Genomic DNA, 25,211 nt, shown 5'->3' with positions numbered 1-25,211 from the left:
AGATAACCGCATTCTTTATTATATATGGAAACAAAGAACAAAGAAATACAATCAGGTTATTCCAATTGTCATTAAAGATTTTAAGATAAATTTGTTACAACAGACGAAGTTCTCAGAAACTCGTGAAATATTCTTACATTTGTACATATGTATTGTTTACATAAAGAAATAACGATACATTATTTCTTTTGGGTTTCTAAAGCTCTTACATCTAGCAGGCAACAATTAAGTCATAAGAAAATGCGTTTAACGAATTGAGTCTTTCTTTTTGGTGTGGAAAATGATTTTTTTATGTATTGAAAATTGATACGATGGTATTGAGATTTTGTTTTACAATGAGTTTGGATTTTCAGAATTCAGAAATGGCTGACCAGAAGTTTATTGACGAAGTGGTGAAAGCTCACAACATTTACCGCGCTAAACACCAGTGTGGTCCTGTAGATCACGCCGCTGACCTGTCCAACGCGGCACAAAAGTGGGCCGACCATCTTGCTAAGACCGACTCATTTCAACACAGCGACTGTAAGCTGGATGGAACAAGGATGGGGGAAAATATCGCAATGAAATGGACATCGAGGCCAGATAACTATACAGGTACTAAAAGAAAGTTTGGCTAATATTTTTGATATTTCGTTGATTCTTTCTTTTGTTTCCCCACAATAGGATATGCTTTATGTCTTTCTGTCTTCGTTATTTGCTAGCTGTCCTTGCAACCCTGGTGTCTATCTCATTTCCAAGGCATACCAGGATTTTATTTTAAGTGGTTTTTGTCAGTATATGATGTGCACATGGGTGTACTGTTCGATATTTTTGCCAGGATCTGTTATAGTTTTCAGAGAAAACGATGTGAATTACACTCACAAAACCATGACGTCACAGTGAATACCTATCCGCAAGGGAGCTAACTCTAGATGCAAAAACGGAATAGCCCATCATAAGCGTCGTTATCCACACGACTTAAACTAATTTGAACATAACGGAAACATAAACGTTTTGGACCTTTTCCTGAATGATCTTATAACTCTGATCCATACAACGTTGTAGTCTTGAAATTTTCGATTTTAATAGATTTGAGCTTTAATTGCAGATTCATGTGGTTTTATTTTATACGTTATTCTTAACACGAGACACAATACGTACTTAAAAATTTCCATGGAGATTTACAAACGACGTGTAGGCTCGTTAAACAGACCCCGGTGATATCATATCTCAATTTGTAGTGTGAAAAAGAGACGAAAACGAGGCGATTCGGTTTAAATCGCGAAGTTATTTATACAAAGACAAGTTAGAATCGTGTGTTATTTCAGAGTATTGTAATCAATCTGTGTTGAAAGAGATAATACACGAAAATAAGATGGGATTACACGTCATGTTTTGGATATCTGATGACGCTTGTCCGTAACACCACTTATCTATCTTCATAATAGAGTCTAAAATAAGTCTGAGTAAAATTAACTACTTATCTATATTCAACATGTAATAAGTTTAAAATTAAAACAGATTTCGCCAGACACGAATTTAAAATCACTTTTTGTTGAAGTCCCTGCTCAAACATGAAAACATCCTCATTAGCTGAGAAGGTGTTCTTAAGACGGAAGTCTTATATTCCATATAAGTAACGCGTTAGCTGATTTCTATGTTCTTCGTCCTCACGATGATTTAAAACGTGTAGTTATCAAACCATTTTTTGTTTTTCACAAACAGCAAGGCTTTTCATTTGTTATTTCGACATATTGCAGTTTACAACTTCACATCGATACTGTCTCATCAACGCAATATCACATCATCTTACCATTGTCTTCACGTTGTCGTTATTAAGGTTCTACAAGTATCTACTAATATTCCATTTAATAACTTTGTAACGCTTATGTACAATGTTACTACCCGTTAGTAAATGTTGCTGACGACAATGTCAAATTATGGTATTGAAGTACACGCTCGGAGATATAGGTTAAGCGCGGCATCCAAATGCACTCTTCCACGTCTGTATTATTTTGTTATATATGAACAGTTTAGAAAAATGCCACAAGTGAACATAAAATATGAATCTCGACGATAAATTAATCGCCATTGAAATGAAGTTGCAACATAGTAGCTAGAGAAACAAACTATTCCGTCTCGGCTCCATTGTCCACCAAGCTATCACTATCCTACATTTGATAAACTGAAACAAAGGTGCGCAAACCTGATAAATAAGAATGAGATATTCACAGTAATGGCTGAACGACGTATACATCTTCCCACATAGAACTACACGGAAGGTATATCTGTATTCGGCCCCGCCCTAATTTATACGAAGATGATAACCTGGCCATCCGTTCCGGACGACAGCCAGTTTCTGATAACCCCTACCTCTCTGATAGAGGTGTTTGTTTACCTTGGTTAGTGCTAATATACATCCCTTAAGTCTACGATTAGACTAGCCACGTACACAATGCTTCCCTTCCACCCACACAGAATTACTTCAGGATTGTCGTCGTCCTGAAATACTATTGATAAAGCAATGCCGAGCTGAAATCCTCGGTAAATACATTCCTCAGTGAAATATAAATGGAATGATTTGATTATGTCTTTGGCCTTTTAGTTTGAAGCTCACTAAGGTACACAAATACCCTATACGACATTAACTCATGCTGAGTACTGACAGAATTGTCGACTCTGCTAAAAATAAATCTAACGAATCCTTATAGGGGCAAAGGATAAAATCGTAAACGTCAAGGTAGCCGGTACTCAAGGTGTACTAAATGGTGCCGTCTGTTCGTGTCATGCCCTCTGATTCTTGTACACTACCTAAGGGGACTAAGAACCTGGTGTAATTATAAATATTGCGCTATTTGGGATATTCGTGAAACGACACATTATCTCCGATAAGTGGTATTGATGGTTGACATTTCACCACATGTACACCTCTGGCCTATTGGTGTAATTGGTACAAAGTCCACAGTTGTCACATACTTTTATGTCCATTTCTTTGACAACCCCCCCCCCAAAAAAAAAGGCTTCTAAAAGGCTCATGATTGGCACCAGTATTTAGTCATACCGAGTTATCTTTGTTTATCAACACCCCACTGAGCTGGTGATATTGCAGATATTCAAATTAGGGTCGTCTCGTATACAGCTTTATCACATAATCCGCCTGATATCTAGTGATTTAGCCCGTGTTATATTTTGCATAAGTTCCTAGTGTAATATAATCAGGAACGATTTTCATTGTGTGAGTCGTCACATGACGTCAATATAATTGACGTGACGTCAGAATTTCGAGAAGGCGGGATAAAATGGTCGCCACCGCTCGATTGTTGCAGCACATTTTGGTGTTCAAATAATAGGTTTTTCTAGTTATGTGATAAAAAGTGTATTTTTGTGATATCGTTATATTTGCCAAACTTGGCAAACATTTTGACATGGTATTTTTTCTTGATTTATCTATTGAATACCATATGATTTGCTTAATTAAGGTGTGAAAATCATTCAAATGGCTTCAGATGCCTTATAACTTTAGTTACAGCACAGAAATTATGTTCAATAATAATAACTGTAAATTTTTTTTTATGCCTGATGTATGTTTGAATGGAAACATATGTACAGAAATTATTAACAATAACTAAGAACAATGTAAATTGGCTTCATGGTAGGACCGTATGTACTCACTTCACTTCACTATAGATGCAAATATAATTATTTTAGCTCTTATTTGTACTTGTAAAATTATAACCTATACATTGAAAGTACTGTAATTTTAAAAATGAAGATAAAATTTTGGTGGTGAAAAATATATTAAAAGCTCGCTCATCTCGACCTGAGATTATGAAAATTACGGCACATATAACTTTAATGTCAATGACTCCAAGGTTTGCAAAACTGAAAAAAAACTCATACGTTTCATAAAACCCTGTACATTGTAAACTGTAGTTTATAACCATACATACCATACCATTTACTGGTCGAAATACATTGAATTTTTGTTGATATTTTGCTGATTTTAAAATAGGATTTCGAGGAATTGATTGCATACAAATTATTACCTTCAGTAAACCGTATGGTTCAAAGGATTAAATATAAACTGGAAAAGGGCTATATGAACTACACGGTCAACGGTATGTCCACATCACTACAATAACGCGTGAAGGACTGCTATTTCAGCCAAAGAATACTAAAATGAAGATTATACTAGGATCAAATTGTCGAACTGTAACGTGAAAGTCTTATTTTGGCGGTTACTATGCAACTGAGAGTCTGTGACAGTTTTACAGTCCTTTTCATGATATAATTAATAATACGTAGCAATATTTTAATTCATGTACAGCATGATTTGTTTGTACATGGCGTGTTTATGACACAAAAAGAGCTTCACTTTTTGTTTGGGTATAGGTTAAGCGTTTAGCTATCTACATAGTGTGTTTGACATGTGATTTCCGACGACAAGTATAAACCTATTTCCACGTGTCCTTTTTATGTCGACTTGCCCCCACGAAGAGTCAACACAAAGTGACAATTCCGATGTTTGTTTGACCACTTAAGTGACTAATACAATGTTTTACTGGTCATCATAATACACATTATACAGCAAAGCAAAACATGCTCATTCATATAGGATTAAACTTTGTAGGCGTTCAGTGGATTTCATGTTATGTGAATGATGTATAGGGGTGAAACTCGGGTGTATAACTTACAAGTTCCGAAGTCCAATTACCTTTTATATTCCGGAAACTGTTGTAACAATTTGCTTCGATGGACAGTGCAGTTCTCTTGTTTAAAACATTTCATATGTTGAATGAAATTTAAATTAATTATATATACATAGTACATAAAATAAAAAAAAAATAAAAAAAACTCCACATATTCTTGAGCGCTTTCATTATATCTAGACGACCCTTTGGAATATATAAATATCATATAGATTATATGCTGTAAAACATCAATATTCTGCCATAAGCTGTATCTTGGAAATAGAGTTTCTTACACTTTATGTAATATGAAATTTATCAAACGAGTTCAATAATTTGATATGCCAAGAGCCTTTAGGCGAGTGGCATATTAAATTATTTAACATGGCCGTATGACATGGCTTGACAGGCAAGTTGTGTGATAATTATTTTATTGAAGCATTTTGCATTTATTAAGTATTTTTCACTGTTGAACGATGTATCCGTGTATGTTTTTGATAAATATTATAATGTCTCCTTTCAAAGGTCAAGAGGTCACTGACCAATGGTACAGCGAGGTGAAGATGCACAAGTTCGGCCAGGATCCACCATCCGCCGGTACTGGTAAGGTTCACCACAATGTATCATTAATACAATGAAAGCAATACAATTATGTTTATGTAACTTTTGTTTGAAACCAAATATGTTGATCCTCTAATAATTATTTAAGTTAAATGACAATCGTATGTGGTCATTATAGAATGCAGTTGCACGCAATTATAACTTCAAACCCCAGTGAAAGTGAGTTCTCATTTTGTCAAGAATAGAAACGAAAGCAAAAACATGAATAGTGTTCAAATTGCAATGACAAAACTTTTGATTTGTGTTTTAAGATAGGTAAATCGTGATTTAAATGAATATAGTTTGACATGCTTGTTTAGAATGGATATGGACATTAAACCTTCAGTTGTATATCCACAGTTTTTCTATTTCATTCTACCATCCGAACATATTCTAATAGTTTTCTGAACGTTTACAGGACATTTCACACAGGTGGTGTGGAAAGGAACCACGGAGGTTGGTGTAGGGAAAGCCAAGACAAAAGATGGCAAGATTCTAGTCGTAGCTAATTATAGACCAGCTGGAAACATGTTGGGTACATTCCGGGAAAACGTACTTCCACCAAAGGACGGGAAAATTGATCTTCCTCCATCGACAGGTTGTTAAGCATTTTGTTGTCCTAGCTGATGCATGTAAAAAGGCATGGCATGGTGAAAGGGGGACTAACATTCGAATAATACTTTACGCTGATAGAACAATATATTCCGCTAACACTGTGTGAAAGTTGAACTATATTTTGATTGAAACACCTGCTAAACTAACGCTTGTAGAAACATATTATTCTCAAGGTGAAGTAACCTTGTGAAATCAACGTTTTGGAGGTTTTGACTTTGGGTTTATTGTTGAACTAACAATTTACGTTGTGCTTAAATTGAACAACGCTTGGACTAACATTTTGCTTTTAAGTTGAAATAATGTTTAAATTAACATTATGTACTCATGTTGAACAAAGTTTGATCTTAAGTTTTGTGTGCAAATTAAACTAACATTGACTATACTTATCATAGTTTTCAAGTTTGACCGGCGTTTGAAGTTTGAACTTTTTTTTTGTTGAAGAAAGAGATCTTCAGTAGGAATAAAACTCACAAAATGAATTACATGTAGTAGGTTTTCAAGAAACAGCTTGCAACATAGTTTATTATAAAAAATAGTATAAATTAACTATAAGGGTTTATGATATTAAAACGTACCATTGCAGACCAGGAAAATCCTAATATCTCTCAAAGTGTAATAAAGAATGTAGACATCACATAGATATTTAACAATTCACTATCTGAAACCATATACACACGGCAATAATATTGTTGTTAGTAGCATTTTAATTGTAACACATAACAAGTAAAATTATATACAATACAAAATAAAAGCAATTTACAAATACACTTAGGTCTATAAAGATTAGATTCACATCAATTCTTTTTGAAAACAGGACAATGTATAAGCTCTAAATCACAACGACCGGTACACAGGATCTGACAATCAAAGGATTGACATACACGGAAGTATATAACGGAGTTATCTGTCCTTGTGGATAGGTGTTGATTGTGTTGATCTTGTGTGTGCGGGAGTAACGTCATTCTTTTCAGAGGAAACGTCACGAGTTTCAAAAAACAATAGCGGTGTATACCTGCCTACAAGGGAGTTAACTCTGTAATATGCAAAAGCGAGGAAGAATGACCCAGAAAACGACACGAGAATGACGCCGGCTATTAAACTCTCGTTAGTTTGCATATCTAAATCATTTGTAGTAAATCTTCAATATCTAGTAGCAATATGAAAATGAGTTCTGTTATTTACGATATATTTAAGACAATTAAATGATAAATTACAGTTCTATTGTCACATATATAGCTTATAACACATTACTCAATACTTCATGCATCTACCTAAAACGATCATGCTTATGCTTTCCTATTTGATATGCATAATGTAAACTTTGCATATTCATGCGTTTCAGTGAAATTATAATTGTGCAAATCACATATATATTCAGGTGTAGACTATTCCTCATGTGTTATACTGGATCCGGTATATCAAAATATGTAGATCTGAAAAATAATTTCTTTCAAACGGTATGAACATAAAAATGATATTTTTCGAATCAGTTGAAAATCCACTGAAAATTTTGATTTCTACGTAAACTACTTCTGGAAACAACATTAACTTCATTTCGTTCTTATGTAGCTCAGGTCTAAAATGTAATTATATCCACGATAAGTATGCTGATTTGTGAAAATGGCAAAGCCTAGAGCTAGTGGTCAGCGGTACGTGTATCTAATCTACACAACAATACCTAACACTGAATAACGCCACAGTACCTACGATACATAACCAGTATAGAAGATGAGTTAATACGTTCTGATGATAAATTCAAAATAATCTGTAAATAAATTTGAATTATTTTTTTTTACTCTTTTAAATGAGTTTTTTTTATTTGTTTGCATTATTTTTGTTTTGACTAAGATAGTTTAGAAAGAGTGCTTAATGCATTTCTATTAAATAGCAAAAACCCTTTCCCCGATCAGTTCTTGTCGTGAGTCAATCTATACTCATTGAAAACCATAGAAACACTTCAATCTGCTGGAGGTGGGGAAATCCTCACTATCGCGGCTATGGTGCGATTCCCTTTAATAATTACCTAGCTTTGTTCAGGAATACCACATTTTGTTGACATACCGATTGTTTATACTTCGATCCAAATACCTCTGTCTCTACCTGGTCAACTTTTATCGTTTTATTGACCCTGTTATAATTTCTGTATGTCCCAGAATGCCCAGGTAAAATCCGGGCGTTTCCGATCGAAACACGCCTGTGATATGGACTGAGATATAGGTGTCTGTTAATAGTGAGCTTCCTGTTGTATGCGTTATATTCGGAGACATTTATATCAAAATTATTCAGCGGTAATAGGTAAGTTTTAATTTTGATAATCTGGCTATCGATTTCAATAAGCAATACACAAAACAGAAAATAATCGAGATATTTTGTGCAAGTTTTTGGTAAACAGTATAAACGTGAAACTGTAATAGGAATTCAGTTTTTAACTTTCAAATTGACATTGCAAAAGTTATTATCCGTAATAATTTAATTATCACTGTGGGTTTTCTAATCAGCTAATATATTTCAACGGAATTCGGTGGGAAAATAATGGAGGAAGACTAAAAGCTAAAATATCAAGACTTCTCTTTTTAATTTAAGCTGTTAACTCTGTCAACTCTGATATACAATGAAGCTAATTTAAGATGATAATCATGATTTGAGAAAACATAGGAGTGTTTACTTAATTCAGTGCTAAAATGGCACTTCTACCGCTGTTTTGTCTTGTTTCTATAACACTCAAAACTCAAATGAAAAACTTTAAATGACAAATATTTCCTGCTTTATATCACCCATTACAAAAGGCAAAATGAAGAAATGACTTCAACATAAATTGTAGTGTAGTGTATTTTTTAGATGTTCCCGAATGCTGCATTGTGTTCTGAAACGCACCGCTAGCCATATAATTTGACGTGTAAATTGAATTTAAAAGCTAACAAGTCATACTGCAAAATTGCAGCAATACAATAGTATACGATTGCACAGTAGTTATCTAATTATAATAATGTTTGTGTGTTATACAAAAATAGAAGCAATTTGTATTGCATGTACGAAATACAACACTTTTTAAAAATGTGTTTTTGGCGACAACATGTATTTTACACCTTTAGAACAGAGTAGTTATATCCATAGTTGTAATGTACTGCATATTTCTACGTAATGCTATTTTAGAGCTTGTTACGTTCGAAATGATTTACATATTGTTGTTCCAATACTTAAATATCTTTAGTATAATAATTTTTGGCATATGATTTGACCTACAGACAATAAATACATTATGCCAATCTATTGATTTGTTAAAATGCAATACACAATAGTCTCCATCATTGTTGACGTTAATCTTACTTACTGGACACACTATATATGGATACACTGGTCAGTTTCATTGTTTATTCAGCTTTATAACCATATTGACACAGCACAAACACCTAGTTTAGTTTGATCGATAAAGCTAGAACGTCAATAACATATGTCACCCATACTGATGTACACCTCATATCGACATATCTAAACATTCATATACTCTTATACATGTGTTGTAACACTACACCTATGCATATTTTGACGCAGCGTCCGAAGGGACTACTGGGTATGCGTAGTCTCATAATTACATGATTATAAATGTATAATGTATTGTTATCTGCTCAGGATCTTGCATTTCCCATTGTTAGTATTCTAAATTAACAACAGGCAAATATATCGATACGAATGAACAAATGCACCAGGAAATTTAGTCTGTCACATTGCATCAAGAAGTAAAAGAAAGCTGTAAATCTGACGATATGCTCCAATTGAAGAGACATTATGTGTAGATTGGATGTAAACACTTAACTCTCACTATAGTACTAACAAAGATAGTCACAAACTGTAACCAGGTCAGGCAAGTTTTATCGATTTCTGCAGTATATAGTCCTCATTTGACACGCATAGCTACCTCTAAACATCAATACATGTACTCCCACAACCAGTACTGACTTAGTACCAGGGTGTGTTAGCTCTCACAAGGACGGTTACCGCAGGACACGTAATATCAGTTGTAAGTTTTTTACTGGAATTAATGTATTTATGCAAATCAAGAGGATAGGTTTATGAGTTACAGTAAAATAAGGTATAACGGATATAAGGATAATATTTAAAACGTGAGGTATAGTTACGAATCGCAACAAAGAAACTTCATTATTATGCGCATCCTGTTGGTCATTTGCCAGTGAATCTGTTGTAGTTCATATAAATGTCAAATAAGATTGCTAATTTTATCAATTCTGTTGAATATATAATAATTCATTGATATGAACATTGATTATCTTCTACTAAACAATGAAATATGTATACATATCATAAATTATGCAAATAGAATATCTAATCGTTTATCAAAGTGAGAAGTCAACATAAAGTCCAATTAACATTTGTTTGGTATTGTGATATACCATTTGTGTAGTCAGTTAAAAGTGACATGTATTGTCATCAATACTGACAGAGGTGGCCTATGTCGCTAAACGTTTCAAAAAGTAAAGCCGTGTGTCTATCATCCAAAACGACTATTTATAACAGCAATGGAACTCAATGCTAATATTAAGACTGGATAAATATTTGAAGACCAATACAGATTCTAGTCCTATCTCACCTGAAATACAGTTTACTTACCACATGACGCTTTATAGGACACGACATCTTCGACGTTGTGATCAACATTCATTGTCCGATAAAGATTCATATTGAAAGTATGTTAAAACAATGGATCTAATATTGAGTTATTGGTTGTTTTAACGCTGACATTATATTACTTATACCTATGCGCTTACACATTGCTAGTGACAGTCATCTTAATTGACAATTCGACGTCCGAGGAGTTACTGTTTATAACATATATATATATAATATTATGCGATAGCCATCAATACAAATACGACATTAGAATACTATTCCGTTTGTATTCTGATTGATAATGATACATGTTATTACTTTTCAGATCGACTCCCTGTTGAGCACAAACAAGGTTCTGGTCCGTTTTCTAGTCGATTTGAAAATAAAGATACTCCTTCCAATATGGCGAGCCGATGTGGCGAATCCCGGTCTGTCCGGACATTTACTGAAACTAGCGGAAGTGGGGCAAACAAGGTGACAAAAACGGTTGTCGAGGAAACCATCATTAAAGCTGATGGTAGCAAGACGACCAACCGGAAGGAAACCATTACCACCGGGGATTCTGGGAGCTCTGATATGATGTCAATAGGTCATAAGGACCACAAGGATAAAGACAAAAAAGGCGGAGCCTTCGGAGTAAGCATCCTCATATATTATAATCTTGCTTTGAGTAATTCTAAAGTGGAAAGTAATCCCATTTAACTTATTTAGAAAAGATATTACTCTAATTTAGTGAAGAACACTATTTTTGCAAAGTCTAGATTTTAAGAACTTTAACTACCATTTTTAATGCGCATTATATCTTTAACTAACGACTTTTAGTTTTAGTTCAAAACATGCTTATTATTATGGACCCTGTCGATCACTTTTGCTATTAGAGATGAATTGTTCAGGGTCTTTCGCTTTATAATAGACAGAGTTTTGATGAGAAATTACTGTGAACTAGACGTAAAGCTTTTGCACCGAAATAAATTAGGGTGATATCGGGTCGACAGCAATGACGTCGACATATCTCATGTTATACAATAAACCGGCGATAACAGGGTAGATTTGGCGTCTATTGAAATACGGGCCGTGACATTATAACACATTAATTGGTTTACGGGTCTCTGTAAATGTTTACATATATCAATCAAACCTATTGAAAATCCTTTTAAAGCAAGATCAATAGCACATTTCCTGTTCACCCATATGGTCAAAATCCGATTCTCGTTTGGTGTTAAATTTAGTATCAGAAAAAGCAATGAATGGAAAAATAATAGTCGTAGTTGAGATGAGCAGTCTAAAAATTATTATCATTATGATTTAATATGATGTACAGGAAGACATTTCAATATTCAAAAAGGCTGCACTTATATCATATTGGCAATATAGAAAGAAGACTGTTTTGGACAAAAATTGTGCAATTACTGTATTTGTGGCAAATCAAGGAAATGTGTGGGAGAAAGACTTAAAATCATCAGTTAAAAGTTTTCCTCATAAACAGTACACTCAATGTATTCAGATTATAGAAATGAACATACAGTTGAAACCCCTCCGCATATGTTATATTTGCGTGATATAACTGAATAATTGACAACCGTCATTCACATTCCAAGGCAAAAAACACTGTGTGTATGTTTTCCCCAATCTAGTCCCACAAAGGGTGAGAAAACATAATTGCATGTTTTGTTGCAAGACATATGATCCAAAAAAGAATTACTATTTCCCTGTAACGGACAATACTTCACATTTGTCGTAATTTATTAAAATAAATTCAGTTCAACACATTCACAGAAGTAGTTTATAACACTCCATGTAACGAGGTTTAGAAGCTTAATATTTTTTACTGTTTATACCCGGTATACTGATTGACTGTTTGAGACGACCGCCGATTCACTTTTAATTTGCCCCTTAGGTTGCTTACACAGTCTGTACCTGAAAACCGTATTTTTCTGGCATAATTCCAGAATATTAATACAATGTATATGATAACATCAACGTTTCTGTGCTTAATTATAGTGAAATTTTGTTTCCACTGATTCAATTCAAGTTAAAATAAACCTATATATCCGATGAAGTTTTAAGGCAAAAGAAGTTGACGTTTCAAATGTTATTATACAATTATGGTCATCTGTGGATGGATACGAGGGCGAAGCCCGAGTAAAAATAACTCTCTCCATGGAGACAATGCTAGATGTATTCCAACACATAGGAACATAATTATTTCATAATACAGAACAAAATAAAAAGAAGAAAAAAAACCCAAAAAAAGAATTCATGATGATTTTATTTCACAACAACGTTGCTAATTTCGTCGGGCTGCAAACACATAAGCAACAGCGTTGCCATTGTTGGTTGACGTTGCAGATGACATGCGGAGCTTCCAAGGGCTTATTTTACTGTGGTTAAATCCCTCGCCTTCCCATTCCGGTGAAATATCTAACTTATTAAATGCCATGTGATCAAGTTTAATCCAATTAGAGCATTCTAAATGAAATTGAGGTATAATAATATGTATTATCTGTCGGTTTTAGGTTTGGTTTTTATACGTGATATTGCTATCATACAATATCATTTGGTCGTTGACATTGTTATGCTATATAGAGTCCGTATAATTTGATACCGATAAACAACTTCAGACGACATATCTGGTTGCCAGGGCTACCACAACATTTTGGGCATGTCATTGATAGCCTGAACTATCGAAGACAAGATGTCGTGTGGTTTTGTCATCTATATTGGTATAACAAATGATGGATATCCTCTTGAAGACACCAGCGAACACGTTTTGTGTATATTCGCAATAAGTATCATCAGGACTCAGTCATAAACTGCCTACTGATATTCCTATCTAGGAGAACCCAAGTTGCTTGAAGTAGTCATTTACATGTTTAAGATCTCATTCGCACATTCAGAGAAATGAGCTCACATTTCTGAACTACTTGATGGTGACGTACTATATTTAGACTAGGTGCTGTACATGTAGTAGTATCTAGCATTGTCAGGCTTTGTTTTGGGTCTTCACTTAAAGGTACGGTGTGTACTTAATCCATCTAATCTAAACATGTTAATGCAGTGGGGCGACTCCACTTATTCCGTCATGATTTTAAACTTTAATACTTACATAACAGTCAACTTGTCCTGTGTATTTTTTCTTTCAGTATTTGTTTGATAATAATTCGTGACAGACATCAGCAGATACATACACTACACGATGAGATTTTAACCTTGATTAAGGCTGGATCAAAGTGTATCTAAATACTTTTCTGTATAGCTAAGGGCTTCAAATGAATAAATAACAGTAAATTGCTTATGCGCAAGAAATTATACGGAAAATTGATAACACGAAATCGAACTAAATAAGATGATTTTTTTAAAAAATTTAAATGATGTGATGAAGCATTGCTTAAAACTCAATGCCAGGCAGTTTTCATTTTGATAAATGGCAAGAATCAAATGTACCATCCTTTTCAGCATATTATGCCTGGTTAATATATTAGTTGATTTTGGAATAAAAATTAAGTTTAGATTTCATTTCCGATGAGAATTGTAAATCCCTGTTTTTACTTTGGACATCTAGAAATGTATACTTATACAGGAGCTATAGCCGATAACGGATGATAGATGTATGGTAACGGTAATTGATCTAGTTGATCAATTAATAGATTAATTAACGAAAAAAAAAGTCTAATGATATGTTCAACCGATTTACAAATGTATAATGTAAGTATGAAAATTTACTTAAATTCCGCTCACTATCAACTAAGATCATTTCACGCTAGCTCTAGGCAGCTTAATTATCTTCACTTTAAACTATGTCTATATGGCATTAATGTCCTCATAAAGAAGATAAAATATGTTCTTAACCCTAGTTGTGCTGAATTGTCTCATATTGGGATAGTACCGAGTGCTGAATTGTTTGAAAAAAAAATAAAAATAAAACCTTTTTTTTTCTTCATTCTAAAATACCAAGAAGCATCCAAATAATATGTTGGATACATTCAATGGTCATTTGAAGGTTGATTTTATGTAAAATATAGCTCTTTTTATTCCTGTCCGCAAAATGTGGCAAAATTCAGGTAAGAAAACAACAAAGCTTCAGAAAAAAAAATGAATTGTTCTTTGCTTTTAAATATTATTTGTACACATCAGTACAATACCCTTTTCTTTTATTTTGTCAATAAAATCAATCACAACTGATTATTGAAAAAGAAATATTGAAAAAACTTAAAATTTTGTTTTTCAAGGGAGACAATCTGTGGACAGCTTTGTCTCGAATCAAATTTACATTAGACTGGTGATTATTCTTTTTGAAAACAAAATATTAGACAAAATATGAATATGGGTTAACAGTAATTATGTATTTTGAATATGTAAGGTGAAACAATTATTAGTTATGATTTTCCTTGAAGTGTGTGTGGTTGGGGTGGGGGGGGTGTGTGGTGAGGGGGGAAGCAATATGTTGTTGGTGGTTTTATTGTACATAGAGATTAGAGTTTTCCTGTCTCCAGTTTTAAGTCTTTGGCTCCGGATGACAAAAATACTGGAGCATACACATGAGTTATATTACTGGTTATTTCTCTTCCAGAATAAATGAAAAATAAATAGGAGTCCTATGTAATGATCGACCTCTGACAGCCTTATAGCAATGATACAAATACAGCAGCCTGGAATAGAAACACAACCTGGTGTAATGTAATGCACAGGCAATTTCTTTACCATAGTGATATATAGTGTTGTAATTGGTTACAAGTAGCCTAGAATAGACTAACCACCTTGTAAAATACACAGGTAATTCCTGAATATAAGTTCCTTTCGATGATATTAGTTGGATATCCTTAAATGGAATTCTCAATCTGGTAAAATACTCAGATGATTCCACAATGTTGATTGTCCTCGTTGAAGATAAAGGTACAAGTGCCTAAAATAGACCTTCAACATGGTAAAACAGTAAAAACACCAAGGATTATGACCATATATGACACACATTATGGCCTTACTGCTGATATGGGTACTGGTAGCCTAACTAGAATTGAAAATTACAAAGTAAATCCCAACCAAGGTGTCCTTATTGACAATTCATTTACATGCCTATGAAATAGACTGAATAGCATCTAGTAAAATACACAGATAAATCTCTAATTTAGTTTCTTACAGTGATATGGATACAGGAAGCCTATAAAACAGACTTACAATCTGTTAAAATACACAGCTGATTCCCTGATCCTCCTTTAATATAAATGTGGAAATTGTTCCTGAACATTGTTTATTGTGACGAAGATTTATTCTTCCTGCTGTCACTTCTGATGTTCACAGGTATGCATGCACTTATTCTGCAATTATATAGTACAACTCAAAGCAGGGTTAAAAGATTAATGCAACCTAGCTAATAATATAGTAATGATTGGAAAATTGAAACACATCATTCCTCTGCAGGATTTTGGTAAGCCTAAATAGGATGTTGTGACTTGAAAAAAATCACACTCTACTGGACCAAAGACATCACACTTCCTGCACTGGCTTTAACTTTCTCTCCTGTTAATGGCAGGTAGTCAACAAAATGGCTTGTTGTGAGCCTTCAGGAGATTGTGCTTTCTCTCCTTTTGTTATGCATACATAAAAAAAACCCAAAATTTCTGCCATACTTAAATTTTGAAATTACATGTAAAAATTATTACAATATTGATCACTTTTGTCTCTTCAAACAATATTACAATATACGTCACTGCTAGTGTAAATGTTACGTAGTTCAATGTGTAAAGATACAAAATAATATTTACTTTATAATTTAGTCATTATTCACCATAAATAAAATAGATCTGGACTGCTGAAGCCCACGTACGTAGATGTTGTACTGTTTCAGAAGATAGAGTTCAGTGATGCAGATTACAAGGTCATATGTCACTCCTATACTGACCACTGATAGCTGTCCAGTTTACAATTTTATTTATGAACAATACTAAAGTCACAAAGTAAAATGTATGTACAATTCAATTCTGTACTTGACGGGTGTGTCTGGACTGTACACTGAAAATTTCAGTTTTACTCCCCAAGCAATCATCATAGTAAACATCTTGAAATCTAAGTTTTTGAAGAGATGTGTAACCAACTTAACTGTCCTCACCATGGAGACCACTAACACTTGTATGACATTTGTAAAATAAAACTCAAAATATACAGAAATTTATCACAGGTCATTACTGATGTAAAAAAAATAGAGTGCCCAAATACTGTCTGTAGACCAGCAGTCTTACATGTTGATCTGATTTACTAAGCCAATTTTGAATTGACCCATTTTGATAGTCAGTGCTATGAAAGACTGAAGTCCATGTCATGAATATTGTGTAAGTTCTAGATGTCCCTTGATGTATAAGTCGGCATACCTATTTGTATCCGAAACAATTGTGCTCACAATTTCTTCTGTGAAAATAATTTCAAACAAATCGAGTATTGATAGCGATCCATTCACTGGATAAGGCAAGTGTAAACACAGCCGGTGATTTCCCATATTCTACCGAAGTTTCTTCAGCAAACGGCTCTAAAACATCGTGCTTGTTCTCCTTTTCATCAGTATAAAAACTGTCAAAACCATTGTAATATTTATTCATGTATTCCCTCGAATACATCTTCAAATTCGCGCAGTACTGATGATCGATTATGATGCTGACTGCCATGTTGTTTACAACAGCGACGATCACTTCCGGTATTTGGTCAAAGACTCGTGAAAGTCGAGATAAGACTACGTTTGTTTCAGCATAATTACGTTACAAGAAACAGAACACTTGTAATGATAAATAACAATACCATAGAAATATTATATTTCAGTCATTTAATATTTCGCTATTTTGCCGAAACTATCAAATTATCGATTTCATGTCATAAACTCCGGCAAAGTGATCGACTGCGCATGGCACTGTTTGACGACGACTGCTTGCTTCGAATTTTGACTTGGTAGAAAACAACGACAGTAAGATCATTCATATAAACGTAAGAAATGTCACAAGGAATATCTATATATTCAGAATGTCACTACATACCTTATTTTTAATTTGTAAACTCGCCGAAAGATAGCATTTTCTTTAAAATAATAGAACACCTGTTTTCCCACATGGCGATAAAATTACGTCATCTACTTTCACAATTCATGCGCAAACCACGATATTTCAACCGCTTCCGCTGAGCTAAAAATACCGTCGTTCTGACTGAAGTTGGGGATTCCTGTTGGTTTCGTTACGACAACTACTAAACCTTGGCGTGTTAGGATAAAATATTTTGGAAATACTTCATTGAGATTCTAAACTTATGATCAACACAAATGCTATTCATTATTTTAGTCACACATTTTCAATTTTGATCACAGAAATATGGGGTTTCCCCATTTTTTGTCTGGCGGGTATATATACCCGTTCAGCACCCGACCGATGGATTAGATATATACCCGTTCAGCACTACTAGGGTTAAATGGAAAACTCCCTGAATAGGTATTTGTGACTGGGATACTCTGTAATTTATGTCATATATAAATACAAACAAGTGTCTGAGTTGTTTCCCTTTAATGCCTCTACATAAGTCTCGCTATTTACAATGTTTATTTTATATAATTTATGAGTATATTGTTTTCTCTTTGTGTGGTTATCAGTCCGACATACCTATCGAAGGTCTACAAATACAGAATGGCGATGACGTAAGTGAAAGTGTTGTATCACGTGACATAAATGGTGTTGGTTGGTTTTTACTGCACGACATTTTGACTAACAATAGTTTGTGTATACATGTAACATCATATTTTGCAGATATACCAACAGTTATTAATTCATAACAAAAAATGAAACCCGTTTTGTTTGTGATGTTTTTCTTCTATACCGCTAATATCGTGTATAATTAGATTTTCTTTCAATATTGTCATTATTTACTAATTTGATATCGGTGGTTTTTCCTTTTACTAAACGATATAATGCCAATATGTATAGGTACAATTTAAACATTTTGTCGAGCTTTGTTTCGTTTACATTCAATATTCATCATGGTCCGCTATTTGGCCTTTCTTTTGACCTTTCATTCCATTAGTGTTTGTCCTTTTAACCCTAATGTTACACATGAGACATTTATCGATAATGGCCGGTTATAAACAAATATAAATAAAAGGATACATATTTCTGTACTAGAGAGTTCCTAAACTGTATTGTATGTACGGAAATAAAAATAACAGTGACCACATATATTAACTTAATAAAATATCTACTTAACGTGTTATATTTAGAACAACAAAAACCAAATTATAAAGATACTCATCGACACATGTTCTCCCATGTGTAACGACAGATGGCGTTAAAACGCATAGCATATGACCGAAAAAGCCACAATACAATTAGTATGGTATCATTTATAAGATCTGTACTCCATCAGTCACGTGCGTGTTATATTATACATACGGTCTAATCAGTTCGATATCTCCCCAGAATACTCCAACTGACGATCGATAGTACTGTAATACCTTTTGTATTTGTTTTGGTTCATCTTTCCACCATATTGTTCGTAATAGATAAAATGTAAGTTCGTAAAAGACACGGTGTAAAACCCCATAATTAAGGAATTTCCTTTAAAATCACTAAGTTATACAATCAGCAGTATTAGATTTTGAAATGCATTCATATGATGCATGACAATCGTGCAAATATTTGAACTCGAATGAATTTAAGATGTTCAAGGTAGATTTTACCAAACCTTTGGGACGTCAAATGCATCTGCTGTCTCAAGGATTGTAAAACTGAACCTGTTTATTATTTCGTAGAAATACCACGAAACAGCGATTGGTTGATTTAATCAATATATAGTATACACTGCATGTAATTAGTACATTGCACAGTTTTGTCGGCTTCGTCGCGTGTATATATAACACTGGTGTAATTGGATTGTAGGGACAGCTGGTTGTGATATATACAGCAAATATAACATATGTAAACTGGTAACAACCTACATTGTGGTGTAGCGTGGTGTGGCTATCATACATTTTTATAATGTACGATTGTGGACAGCTGTAGTGATTAATAGACCGAAAGTTAAATATAGTATATTCAATATCTCTAGATATAGCGTAACTATGGGCAAAACGCACTATATCTACTAAAACATATAGCAAAATAGAGTGAAATTAATTATGTTGATAAAAAACAAATGTAGAATTAATCTTAAATAATGTTGTGTGTGGTTTTTTTTATTTTAAATCTGCATCATAATACCATAGTGTTGGTTATAATGGAAGGGAGTGCAGTAAATTTAGTACTCAACTAAATATATGCTTTCCCTGTCTTAATCAAAACATGCACATACATTTATACTTATACTGACATTTATGTTTTACCTGTTCTTCACATGCACGTTATTTTACTGATCTTCCTTAACCATAATGTTATTTTGAATTGCATGCTATGATTTGCAGTGTTTCGTTTTGATGTCTTTGCAAAGTATAATTTTCTTCATCAAAATTCCTTTTTTATAAATGTATACCTAAAAGCTGACTATACATTGTCACAACTATTTAACGGTTTCTTTTCATAATCTGAAAACACCAAGTGAAACTCTCTTATCAGGACTAAATTTAAGCTGTGTTAAAACACAAGGAAATGGGAAATTTCTTATCGCGGTTAGCTTCATTGGTTCACTTAACTCAACACAGTCTCTGTATTTTGGAGGGTGGAGTATGCATGGCTTTTAATAGGGAGACATGAATCACATAAGATCGCTCCACAGAAAAAACAAATTTCACTGTTCAAGTACCCAGACAAAGGGGGATACGATGTGTCATTGCATGCGGATTTATTGGGAACTTCTGCAGGTTAACGGCCGATAACGTTTGGGTTTCCTTAGTACGTACTGGTCAGCCAGTGGAACCGTAGTGGCTCAACATACCAACTTCGTGTTGTATATCAGTTTACTTACAAGTTAGAGTGTTAATAATGTGATGGAGACTAAGGAATGCTACAAAGGATCTGAATTTAATTCTAAGGATTCTGACAATTAATCTCTATATATTGTTAGATTTGCCATGTAGACAGCATGTGCATAAGATATGAAGGATATTACTGACTAATGTTAATCAAGTTATAAAGACAAGTATTTGTGATCAATAATTCTATCTCTGATTGTGTATATGGTGGTTAGAACACAAGACTAAAGCGCAGAAAAACTTCTCAGTCTACTAATTACTGCAAGACTTTGGACGGAATTCGCTCTCATAGTTAAGTGTGTAGGCTCTGTGACAAATGTGTCAGCAGCAGGACATCTAATGTCCTGAATAGTAACAGTGTCTAAAACACATGATTTAACTCTAGGGATCTATTCGCAATATAATATGATACATATAATCGTCGTCTGGTTGAAAAAACCCATTCATATTAAATTTGCAAGGACGTTATCATTAGTTAAGCTGTACGTGCTGAATTGTCGCACGGATATCATAAGTGTGTGTATTCTCTACTCCTCTAACGCTATCGTACGCAAGTAATTGGCCAAGAGTAAAGCTATTTCCGAGTCTGGAACGTATCCCATGAGGGTCAATGCAAAACATATGCATGGTTAATTGACCACTACATAACAAGGACGAAATGTGTCAGATACATCATCCCTTGCATCACAGACAGTGTATATTGATCCTGGAACAAATGTCTGCATAGTTGTACTGCTGTATCATTGCGGGCAATCTTTGTGTACAAGACGATAATTAAGGATTCATTCTGTCCATATCTTTATTCAACGTCATGCCTTGTCTTCCTTTACAGTTCTTTAAAAAGGACAAGAAGGGGAAGAGATCCTCCAGCTCTAGTTCATCTGATTCTAGTCCAGAACGGGAAAAGAAGCCACAAAAAATCAAAGACTTCATTGATGATGCTGTTAAGACTCACAACGAATTGAGAAAAAAACATGGATGTCCACCTTTGTCGCACGACAAAAATCTGTCGAAATACGCCCAGAAGTGGGCAGAACATCTCGCCGCGAGTAACACGTTCGCGCACAGCGATTGTAAACTTGACGGTGACAGACTAGGTGAAAACATTGCTTGTAAATGGTCATCTGGATCAGCGGACTACTCGGGTAAGTTCTTAACTTTAGGGTCTCTATAATGTTTTTGATGGTTAAGTGCTAGGAAAATTGCCAATTTGACAGAATAGATGTCACTTTAAACTGTCCTGATTTAAACTCAATTGTTCGTGTTACTATGAGCGTAATTAGTTTAGCACTTTCGAATTTATTGCAAATCTTCTTTTCTATGATAACAAAAAAATGAAATCTGATAAATGTAATTACTTCGAAACGAAGAAAAAAATAGATAACAAAACTTATCTGCTACAATATTGGTTATTATAGAAATGATTACTTTGGTGTTGACGGTAGATGCCTATAAAACGACGTGACGGACTGGTCATGATACATAATCAGGCTATTGAAAATAAAAATATATGTTGATTTTTGCAAATTATCGATAAATGATCTTAATGTTATAAGGAATTTTGTTGCAAAGTCATTATTTTTAAACCATTTTATTAAAAAACTTAGCTATTAAATTCTTTCCTTTTATGTTTTAATTTATATTAATTTTACTTTTTATTTATCATATCTAACAGGGAAGGATGTGACCGAGTACTGGTATAGCGAGATAGAAAAACACGACTTCAGCAGTGAGCCGCGCACATTAGGTTCCGGTAAGTAACGCAAATTTCTATTGGATCATATGTCTACATAGTTGTATTGTATATTGTTCATTGTATTGAAATTTTGGTTATTTTCATGTTTGCTGTTGAACCATGGATATTAAAACAACGAATTTTGGTTTTATACATTATTGAAGTGCTACGAACATTTCTATGTATGAGCTATTTTGAAAGCTTCCAATTACGAACATTCCATGTTAGCTTATGTTCTAGAAAACCATATACGACGTTACGACATTTAATCTGTAACATATATACGCTATGAAACGGAACAGTCACAGCTTTTGTTATAGAAAAAATGGCGTAACTTTTGTAGTATTTTGTACATTGAATTTTATATAACTTGGGAAATTAAACAAAAACAATTCCGTTGTAATTTTGTTTAATTAGTATCGGTATTTTATGTAAATTATATAATTTCGTGTCTCTTCATTACATTAAAATGTAAATGTAGATGGATTTTATGTCAAATCTTTTTGCGCAAAATTCCCAGTACGTTAAAAATGTATTTTCTTTATTAAATGTCTAGAACACAAATACCATGTGGATACATTTCTTGTTTAGAACGCCTTACACATAACTTCGTTGATTTTTATTTTTTTTATTTTTATTTTTTTTTCTATACAGGTCATTTTACCCAGGTTGTATGGAAAGGCAGTAAGAAGATGGGGATAGGCAAAGCAAAGAGCTCCGGAGGGAAAGTCCTCGTAGTGGCTAGTTACTTCCCCGCCGGAAACATGGTCGGTTCATTTGTGGAAAATGTTCCCAGGAAAAAGTGAAAATGTGTTCCAATCATAATCAAAGTCATATAGCATATGTACATTGAATTTATATAAAACACGAATGACTGGATCAGTCCTTCAATACCACGTTACAGTCAAATCTGTCTATAAAGGACACCGGGGTGAAATAGAATCTTCCATATAGGTGATGTGTCATTTACTGTACCAAATAGGATTTATGAGCATGTCCTTTATAGACAGGTGTCCTTTACAGCAGGTTTGACTGCATACCATTTATATCGATTGCTGAGAGTATGTTTATATGAAATGGATACTAGACAAATTATGTGATACTATACAAATATAGACATGTTTTCAGGTGTATACGATGATTTATCAACCCTAAGAAGTTAATGACTTTTGAGACAATGTAACATCTTGATAAACACGTAATAGTTGTTATTCTAGCCGTCTTCCTATAAGTGAAATAGTGAGTAGGAGTAGTTGGCTGTTTCATTAGTTGTTAGTGAGTAAAATGGCAGTGCCTTGTAATAAAGAACTTTTGTCTTACAAACCAATAACGTAACACCAAATGCTTGCTCACCAAATGGAGTAACTTTGTAGAACAAAACACGCCATAGATGCGAACCATATCCTGATCACATATACGACTGAACATCCTCTATAGTCTGGGTGTCTGAGAAATTTATGACCAAGTTTTAGTTTTAGTATAATTTCAATTATGGTATGGACAATGAATTCACGAGTCATTTACAATTAATCAGTTCACTTCCTAATCTAGATTTTTACCCTATTCAGCGCTTCATGCAAAGTATCACCTTGCATATATTAATCATGCAATGTTCTTCATAAGTTTAGTTATACCACTCATTTTATAATCTAATAATTGAAGTGTATTTATGGAAGACGTGTTCTTAGATTATCTTGTCATGCGAGGTTCGGCCATTTTGAATTGTCTTTGATTTTTTTTCCAATTATGAATTAACATTCCGGAGCATGTGTGTAATCCTGTGATATGAAAGTGCTTTTATTGAATCGGCAATTTTAAGGCCTCGGTGCCTGGCTGCTATTTCATATGTTCTCATATATTTAAATATATACCTTATGGAAACTTGGATGTGCGATTATCAAAATATTCGTTATATATTATTTTGTTTTGTTTTAACCAGCATTTCATTTTCGGATACAAATAATTCATATTATTATTCTTCAAATAAAATTTTGAACATGAAAGTATGAAAGGATGCATTGCGTAAAAGAATATGCAGTACGGTGCGTTTATTGCAAGTTATTTTTGTGTATCTCGTCATTAAGTGTTGTTTTAAGATACCGAAATGCACATTATTTGTAATTATATACATGAACATGTTGCAACATACAAATGTACATGTACCATGCATCAGTGTCGAATAAAACATTTTATTGACTATGATATCAATTTGACTTCTTACTTTTATCGTTTAAAACCGGTACAATGCATGAGATGACATTTTCTTACTTTTATAAATTTTCATCAATTCATGTATCACTGTTTGTGATATCCCGCATCGTAACGTAAGAACGGTAACTCTTGCACAGGAACTACACAGTATATATATAAGTGCAATGCCAGAGTATTTCAGTAACTTTACTTTCCAGCTGGTCCCAAGGACCGGTTGACCCTAAAAGTTACTGGTCCTGACTGAAAGTTAATGGTCCTGACTGAAAATTACCGGTCCTTACAAAGTTACTATTCATCCTTAGTCTATCTTGTAATAGTCTTACTAAACTAGATAAAGTTTAGTATCGTGTTCTCACTAATATAGATATCCAGCATATTTGTTAAGTTCTTGTTAGTGTCTTGTTCATGTCGGGTTTTCGGCTTAAAAACGTCAATTTTCTGACACGACCTCGCACCAACTTTTAAACCCTGGAAACGGAACGGAAACATAATTTTCCGGAAAAAGTAAACCTAAAAAGTAGGCGATTCGGGTAACAAATTAAAATGTTTAATGTTAGTCTCGGTTACGTGTAGTTATGACTATGATTTTTTTTAAAAATTGATTGATGTGCACGCAGTTGCGTTTTTGCGTCAATGGTAGCTACGCCACTGGTTTTATTAATATAAATATCCATATATCTGTTTTAGTATCGTGTGCTCTCAACAAAGTTGACTGAAACCCAGCATATTAATCATCACGAAAATTTATTTTGAGCTACTTTTGATTTGTACATCTTTACTACTCTATCTGGACCAAAAAATTGCCGGTCATGGCAAAAATTGCCTGGCC

At 33.8% G+C, this 25,211-nt stretch overlaps 1 protein-coding gene across 7 annotated transcripts in view; it reads left to right on the top strand.

Annotated features, from left to right (window-relative positions):
* LOC138320755 (uncharacterized) overlaps positions 1-24,373 on the top strand; it is a 36,295-nt gene extending 11,922 nt beyond the window's left edge. For 6 of the 7 annotated variants that reach the window (XM_069263939.1, XM_069263942.1, XM_069263941.1 and 3 more), the window contains 8 exons: positions 354-594; positions 5,193-5,270; positions 5,686-5,865; positions 10,834-11,144; positions 18,130-18,174; positions 21,269-21,581; positions 22,112-22,189; positions 22,826-24,373. In XM_069263939.1, coding sequence (XP_069120040.1) covers positions 354-594; positions 5,193-5,270; positions 5,686-5,865; positions 10,834-11,144; positions 18,130-18,174; positions 21,269-21,581; positions 22,112-22,189; positions 22,826-22,977 — 1,398 coding nt within the window. In that variant the 3' untranslated portion in view covers positions 22,978-24,373. The remainder of the gene's footprint in view (positions 1-353; positions 595-5,192; positions 5,271-5,685; positions 5,866-10,833; positions 11,145-18,129; positions 18,175-21,268; positions 21,582-22,111; positions 22,190-22,825) is intronic. The other variant, XM_069263938.1, reaches the window with a different exon arrangement.
* The last annotated feature ends 838 nt before the right edge of the window (positions 24,374-25,211 follow it).

The sequence above is a fragment of the Argopecten irradians genome, chromosome 4, assembly GCF_041381155.1.
Source record: "Argopecten irradians isolate NY chromosome 4, Ai_NY, whole genome shotgun sequence".
In the NCBI taxonomy this organism is placed as follows: Eukaryota; Metazoa; Mollusca; class Bivalvia; order Pectinida; family Pectinidae; genus Argopecten; species Argopecten irradians.
This window is presented reverse-complemented; position numbering and strand designations above follow the sequence as displayed.